This window comes from Ceratosolen solmsi, unplaced genomic scaffold (assembly GCF_000503995.2).
Source record: "Ceratosolen solmsi marchali unplaced genomic scaffold, CerSol_1.0 scaffold28, whole genome shotgun sequence".
Lineage (NCBI taxonomy): Eukaryota > Metazoa > Arthropoda > Insecta > Hymenoptera > Agaonidae > Ceratosolen > Ceratosolen solmsi.
This window is the reverse complement of record NW_011948429.1, coordinates 3,461,912-3,470,552: the sequence shown is the minus strand read 5'-3', so window position 1 is coordinate 3,470,552 and position 8,641 is coordinate 3,461,912. Positions and strand designations below refer to the sequence as shown.

Genomic DNA, 8,641 nt, shown 5'->3' with positions numbered 1-8,641 from the left:
CGCGAGTGAGAAGGGTGGGGGTGGGGGGGGGGGGGGGGGGTAATTAAATTTTTGGACTTTTAAGAGCAAAATAATTTCCTTTGTACATATATACTCAATATTAAACTGTTTCTTTTATCAATATGAGATGTTTGTCGAATTCTGGAATTCTTCATAACATTTCATATACATTATATAATAATAAATTTCATAAAGCATACTCGAAAAAGTCTGATTTTTCATCTTTCATTTTTTTTTCTCTTTTTCTCTTTTTCTCTTTTTCTCTTTATCTTTGATGAGAATATTAAGGGAAAATTCCATCTAGAAACATATCTAAAACTCTCATTCCAGTCCTAAAAAGAAGTAGGGCATATTCCAGACTAGATTGGTAAGTCGTTACTCCATTACAGTTAGAAGCAGAGAATCCTCACTTCAATCCGATAAGATTATTTCAAAATTTTCTACACGCTCAGGATCAGATTAAATGGATAAAAGATTTTTCTAATGATTATTATTTTTTTGTCACTACTTGGTGTAATAAAATTTCACGGATTATTAAATAACACATTCGTTGTCCCAGTCATGCTCATGATAATGTCTTGATTTCAACGTGAATTACAAAAGAAATTAGAAAAGATTTCAAAATTACATAATACAAGAGACAGGCAATAATAGACAATAATCAAATGTTTCAATAACAAGGCATGACATTCAAATGAAAATACTTCTCTATATTAAGAAAATTGTTTACAATTTAATGGAATATTAGGAAATGGGAGCTTCGAGAATGAAAGGAGCAGCGCGTTATGAGCTGCGCAATGTCCATAAATTCGAAAGCAAAATCCAACGTAATGCATAGCTTCGGCTGTAAATTTTTCTCCAACCCTATTCCCACTATATTTCAGATACTGTACGTCGCAACCGCCACGTTGCCGCCCATTTCAAGTACACACGCTCCATTATATAGAAGGCTGTATCGAGCCAGAGAATATTACAAGTAGCAAAAATGCCTGCATTCGAGAGGCAAAATAACAAAAAATAAAAATAAATCCCTCCGAGTGTATATTAAAGAGCAGTAACCACTATCACGAGTATTAACAATGTCGAAAAAAAAAAAAAAAAAAAAAAAAAAAAAGCGCAGAATGGGAGTGAGCGCTATGAGCAAGTCAGGAAACAAAGTCTGTCCAAAGCACGTAAAGACCCATGAAATGAGGGGAGCGTACATTTAATTAGCCATCGTACGCGCACGGGATTAATACAAACGCCATGGAATAATGACGCCTCGAGTCTCGTCAGCGTTCAAGGACCCCACTAGTCCTGTGTACGTAGCCACTTAGCGCGCGAGCACTCCACGTCCCTACCTCGAGCTCGTGCAAGCCATACCGCCATCATCACCAGCCGTGACAAAAACTCACGAATACTTGGTTACCGTTGATGCGTCCTGCGGTATTTCACGATCGCGTAATCAGGGTAATAATTATCGTTAAATTCACGCTACCGCGCCCTCTGTAACCTAAATAATTTCGTCAACATTAGGACTCGCTCTCTTCTCAGTCAGCGACTAGACATTTTTATCTTGCTCGTTTTATCGTCGGTTTCCTTTATGGCTCCGACTACCGGAAGGTTAATGAAAAGCGAAGGGATCGTCGAGGATTTTACCCAGTTTCCTGTTGTGATTGTGTCGACCATAAGATTTCCAAACCACTTGAGTCTATATCGACACGATGTCGAGGTTTCTACCCTCTCTCTCTCTCTCTCTCTCTCTCTCTCTCTCTCTCTCTCTCTCTCTCTCTATCTATCTATCTATCTATCTATCTATCTATCTATCTTTTGATTCATTGAATACGAGTACAATTAACAGAGAAGAAGCCTATAGAACACAATTTTAAAGTAAAAATTTTGTACGATAAAATCGACGATGAATCAAGGATCAAAATAATGTGTAAAATTTATTAGAGCACTTTGAAAAAAGGTATTGTACGCTAGATTGGATTTATTGAGTCCAGAGCTTAAGGAATAAGGAAATTTTATACGATACTTCGTATAATACTTACATGTTTAATGCAAAAAGTCTTCCCCTTAGAAAGCTAAATCATGGAAAAAGAGATGAAATTAACAATCGAAGTAAAAGTATTCTTGAAATTTTACTCATCTCCATTTCATTAATCGAGTAAATACATGAAAATCAATGATTCTTTTAGTTAAAATGTAAATTTGTTTATTGAGGTTTTCAAGTGCGCTTTTCATTGTTTAAAAAAATGAAATTTTTCTTTTCTTTATTAGATATCCATATGCGCACGTATATATATATATATATATATATATATATATATCCATTTATTTAGGAACGAATAGTGTAAAATATTAATGATTTCGCATACAATTATTTAAGTACTTATAGGATATAAATATTCCAAATTAGTAGTATTATTGAATATTATTATTGTTCCAGCTTATTTCTATTACAGAATAATTATATAATTTTCTAATAATAATACGATTTCAGCAATCATTATTATCAACAGTCGTAGTAAATTTAATTAATAATATTATTTTTTTCAATTAATTTTAACTATAATCATTTTCAAAATGACTTCTTAAAATATCACAACTATAATCTCAAATATTACAATGATACAATAATTACAAATTTTTATTATCATACGACTCCGATAAAATATCTGTTTACTTCACTTTAAAATTCAAAATAATTCTATAACTTCTTTGCGTATTAAAATTAAATTCAATTTCATTGAATTTTTAATTGCTATTTTAAGACTAATTTTATACAACTATTAAGTTTTTATTCATTATAAGCATACTGAACTGTATACATAATATATTCCACCTTTTATTTAATAAAAAAAAAAAAAAAAAAAAAAATAAAGAAAAGTCTTTGATATTAAAAGTATTGAAGTTTTATTTGATTTTGCTTTGACATTTTTGAAAAAATATATTTGTGGAATTAACGAATATATACATCGGGGCTCAAAGGTCATGTGAAAAAAAACTCGTAAAAAAAAGATTGAATTTATCATGGTTCAATTAATATAATGAAAATAAAAATATTTATAAGAATATTTATAAGACTTTTGCATATAAATACGTATTATTTTAAATACATATATATATATACATATATATATATATATATATATATATATATATATATATATATATATCATACTTAAAACTATTGAATTTCTGTGAAAAATCATTTTATTATTAACATTATTATTCTTATTACCATTACATTTACACGCTCGTAATGCTTGGAAATAATTTGTAAAATAAAAAAAAAATTCGACATATACTAGACAAATTGACACATACTAGATTTTTTATTATGCATATTCAATACAACTATATCGTCCATTTAGTGTATGAAATTTCAATAATGTGAAATGAATTTATATTTTCAATTATTGAAGAAAATTCGATTCTCCTTGTTGCCATTCGTAGAATATCGCTGCATTTAATAAACCAATGATGTAAAAATTATCGACGTTTCAAATAATTGAAATAAATATTATATCTATTAAAATATAATCGATAAGCATCATATTTTCAATATCCCCGCCCTCCCCGCCCTCTCATCCTAATTTACAAACATTAATTAAAATTAAGTTATAAATTTACTTATTTTCCTTACCTTCATTTCATTTTATTATTTTCTTTCCAATAGATAAATTAAATAGCTATGGCACCAACACAATACTTCTGCTTAAATATACTCTGGCGTGGATGTGTGTGGGACAGTGGACAATGAAACGAAAAAAAAAAAAAAAACTACAAGCAATACAAAGTCATAGTACTCAAATGTATGACTTTTAACGAAACGAAAAACGACATCTTTCCTTCTTTCTCGCATTTACATATATCGAAACACTAAGAATATGTGCCTAAATGGCACTGGAATTTTCGTGAGACGTGCGGTAGGGACATTTGTACGTGAACCGGAAGTGTTTTATGTATCAGTATTCAAGGGACGCACAGAGAAAGGCAGCGACTCTTTTCTCCTATTTCGTCCTCTATTTCATCATTTTTTCTTTTATTATCCCTGCTTTTTTCATCTCATTTTGTTTGACTTTTCTCTCTTCCCTACTATCGTTCGACCACGTTCTCTTTGTTCTTAGTAACAAAGCCAGGGAAAGTATTGATGCTCGAACGGAATTTACTATTTGACAAGATATTTTCTTTTTATTCCAGACATAATAACACATCGTAAATCAATTAAATCAGTAAAATTTCATAGGTTCATTTAAATACTTAATTTGGGCCAACAGACTGCATTAGCAATTTAAGGCTGGAAGTTTAGAAAAGTAAGGCATTTCCATAATAGTAATTTTTATTTAATGTACTTAACTTTATTTAATTTTGATTTATGTTTGTAATGTACTTACCCTCGCCTTTGACGTGTGTTTCAAACCAATAGCCGGCTGGCTTCGATTACTCTGTAACATTATTAAAATTAATGACATTAGATAGCCGAATCGCTGCACAAGTATGACAATATAAAATCATAGAGTAAGTAAAATAAAATAAAGCCATAACATAGATCTATAATGCTATTTAATAAATAATAAGTATAATATTAAAAAATAATACACACGTTTATATATCTATATATCGATCTGTCAATATGTAGCAAATCGTGCATCATGCATTCTTAAAGGAAATGTCGTCAGGCGAACGGCCTTGTCGCGTTATTGCTTAGACTTAATAAATTTATGTAACACTGACAATCACATAAATATAATGCCAAACACTTGTTTATCTAACACATTTACCTCCGTGTCTGGCGACTGTACAATAAGGGATGTTCTTGGAGGCTTCTCGGGCGGAATCTTTTTTAATGTCCCAGTGAAATTTAAGGTACACAATGACGCCATGTTCATCTGCGAGCAGGCAATGTTCTCGTTATTATCGCACGATGATTGGACGCGTTGGAGTTGCGATAGCGAGCCACGTGGCAATAAATCGGCACGATCGAATTGCGAGAGACTGGGCAGTGGCATTTGGGAAATATTTGGTATTTGGATAGAATTGCTGAGGTCCGATTCGTCCTGGACTTGCTGCTGGTATTGTAGTCGGGGTGACACTCGCTCGGAGCTGAAGTAGCCCGATGATTGGAGCTGAGAATTTGCCGTTGTTAATAAAGATTGCTGGTATAGGTGACGCGAGGCGTTGATACATTGATTCAGGATTGATTTGTTCGTTTCGTCTTGGTCGCTGTGACTACTTAATTGTGAGAATTCCGAGCTGTGCTTCTGGCCGAGCTTTTCCGCTATCTGATTTTGTAATTGGAGGTTATGTATTCGGGTTTGTAAATCGGTTTGTTGATATTGAAACTGGGTGACTTTGTCGAGGATTTCGTTTTGATTCTGCAAGCTTTGTAATTTTGCCTGCAAGTCACTCTGCTGCCGCTCGCATTGGCTGAGCTTTTCCGATATCAAGTCGATACTTTGTTGATTATGCATTATCTGCTGGCACTGCGATTGTTGAGGCTCGCTCTTATCATTGGCTTGCTCCGAATGATTTTGCGCATTATCTTGGCTTTTGCTAATAGTTGCCGATAAATTTTGACTCTTACGATGACTGTGGATAATATGATCGACATTATCGTACGGCTTTGGCGGCGCGTCGTTGAAATCCGTGACAATTGTTAATGCCACTTTTGCATCGAGTTTCGCGTCGTTGAGAGCGGAATATTGGTAGCAAACATTGGGGCTCGAACGCTGCGAGACGACATTGGTGACAGGTGTGGTTGTCGATGTCGTGCCAAGATTAATAACCGAGCCCGTTAATTGCTGCTCGTCGAATTCCTTTCGCGCGAGATCCATATGCTTCGTAAGATCGGCACTCACGTGACGCAAATGGCGGCGCTGCTCCATTATTGAACTTTGACTAATATTCGCTATTGGTTGAAATGCTGACAATCTACTTTCGGTTCGCCGTTCCTCGGATGAATTGCGAGAGCGCGGACTCGTGGAGAAGATTTCGCGACTCTGCATTATTCGGCCCTCGATTTCCTGCCTTTGTCGTTGTTCTTTCCACATCGCTAGATCCGCTCTTGTCTTCTCAAAATTCTGATTCGTCAAATTACTCGGGCTCTTCTGATTAATGCGATCTGGAGTATTTGTATCGCGTATCGGTACGAAAGCCATCGGGGATCTACGGATTTCTTCGAATCGCTTGCCATCGTTCGTCATGGGCGACCGTCGATGCTCATCCAAATAATCCGATCGTCTATTCTCTTGAGGAATACCAATACGTTGATTAGGACTCATATTTGTCCACTCCATTGATTTTCTATCTCCACTTATTAAAATGCCTTTGGGCACGACAGTTAAGGGAGGTAGGACAGGCATGGGTGACACGCGCAGTCCCGAGCTCACGTCAAATCTTCTTTGTTCCGCAGGAAAATTTGAGGCGTTAACGTCGATTGCTTTGTTGTCGCCAATATTTACACTAGCAATTGATTTACGAGTAGTTAACAACATCGAGTCCTGCTGGATGTTATTGTCGCAAGGGAATGCGAAGGTTAGCGTATCGTTACGCCTCGAAAAGCTATTGGTCACGTCTACCGAAGCCGACTTCCTGTGCTCCATTCTGGAGACGTAGAGTCCACAATCCGTATTTCCCGTGTCATTGCCAACCGACTGATCTCTCGATGATTCTCCATTTGCATCCACGTACAGTCCATCTTGTCTCGTGCGCGGAATTTGATTGATAGCGACCAGATATCGCTTATCTTGATTATCAAGACCCGCGCATAGTTGTTGATGCTGCAAATCTTGCTGGGCCGCTTGCTGCTCATCGCTGACATTGTTCTCGGCCACCTTGGCTTTCTGTCCCGTCGGCCCGTCTATGCTCGCGGATTTCCGATGCCCAGATTCGTGAGTAATTTTGGAATTTCCGCGCGGTGGAACCATGGGCTTGGGTCCACGAGAGCAGCTCCTTTCATTATTACAGGATACAAGTGCATGACCGATATTTTGTGCAATCGGCTGTATAATGGGCTGGCCCTGGTATTGCGTTAACTCTTGTGAAAATCTTTGCGGATTTGGCGAATGCTGGGCGGACGATGACTGCTGAATTTGTTGATTATACGGCTGAGGATAGATATTTTGTTGGGAATTGTATGGCGTTGTATTTACTATAGTTTGCGGATACTGATTGTAATGAATCTGTGGTGCAAAATGAACGTATCCAGCAGTGACCGAAGGTGGAAGCGAGATGCCCTTATTAGTGTAATGCCCGGTCGTCGAGGACATTTGAGGCTGCGACACTTGCTGAACATAACTACCTTGAGCAGCGGCCAACGCCACATTTTGCGTATAGAGATTCGAATCTCGCAAATTAAGATCTCGCGAAACGTATTGACCCTGACTGGGATTGTACATATTACCGTGAATTTGGGAATATTGTAAGGATTCCCCGGTCGCGGCTATTATGTATTCGGGTGCAAATTGAGCTGCGTGTACGGGAATTGTCTGTGCTGTACCCTGTGGTAAAAACTGTACCCTATCGATTACTATATTGTCGTGATACGGCTGGTGAGTAAGTAATACTGGCACAGAGTCAGATCGTTCTTCAATGTGTTGTTGTTGTTGTTGTTGTTGATGTTGTTGCTGTTGTTGTTGTTGTTGTTGCTGCTGCTGCTGGTGCTGCTGGTGCTGCTGGTGCTGATGCTGCTGAGGCGACGCCGTCGGTTGTTGCTGTTGCTGTTGTTGCTGTTGCTGCTGCTGCTGCTGCTGCTGCTGCTGCTGTTGTTGTGGATTTTGTTGCTGAAGTGGCTGTATCTGATTCTTCGCGATCGTTTGCTTCTTTTGCCTTGACTGATTTGTCTCGTTTGTAGCGTGAATCTGCTGAGAACGATGTTGCTTTCCACGAGACTCGAAGCCATTCGATAGGTCGGCCTTCGTTTTTTCCCCCATAATATCGGCTGACGCGCGGCCGTTCTGTCGTCCCTGGCTCGTTTCATCCTCCGACATAGACTGGGTTTGTCCAACTGTTCCATTGACGCTTAAACCGGAGTCCGAGCCAGGTTGCGACATGGCGGGGCTCACCGGCTTGCCGCCGATGTAGCCAAGAATACGCCCCAGACCGCACACCGTGGCGAATTATTGGGTCCTCGTTGAAAATTAAATGCGCTTACGGATAAGCGCATTCGCGACTGAAGCTTCTCCAATCTAAAGCTACGGTTGGACGTTAATGCGGCTCGCTTATTGGGATTCAATTTTGTTATCACTTTCAAGATTAGATGTGATTTGTCGCTCGGCATTAATTGCCGCGCAATTAATGAATCGTCGTAGGTCTCTCGAATCTGTGATGTGATGTGAAACAATGGATAATCGTTCGATCCTTCTATCCGAAGGTTTCCACTTGAAAATGATAAAATTGCCGTTTAGATTTTCCATCGCCCGATAGTTTGGTGTAGCATTGTATTTTGAATCCTCGACAAATTGAAAATTGATCTCGGCCTACGGAGCTTTGGCTTCTGCTTCATCGCAATTAATTATCTCGGAGCTCGGCCGTAAGTCGTAGCGACGTGTCATGATCGTCGCGCGTCCAGCTGCAACATCGTTGTCCTCGATGGGAGCATCGCTGTTCCAGTGACCAAGTATATTTATTCGGGACTTTCATCGCCCGGTTAATC

General features: G+C 37.9%; 1 protein-coding gene across 1 annotated transcript in view; it reads right to left on the bottom strand.

Annotated features, from left to right (window-relative positions):
• The window catches only part of LOC105363872 (uncharacterized), a 290,899-nt gene extending 282,980 nt beyond the window's left edge, over nucleotides 1–7,919 (bottom strand). The window contains exons 1-3 of the mRNA XM_011501674.1: nucleotides 7,816–7,919; nucleotides 4,770–7,602; nucleotides 4,383–4,433 (exon numbers count right to left, since the gene is read on the bottom strand). Coding sequence (XP_011499976.1) covers nucleotides 4,383–4,433; nucleotides 4,770–7,602; nucleotides 7,816–7,919 — 2,988 coding nt within the window. The remainder of the gene's footprint in view (nucleotides 1–4,382; nucleotides 4,434–4,769; nucleotides 7,603–7,815) is intronic.
• Between the last annotated feature and the right edge of the window lie 722 nt (nucleotides 7,920–8,641).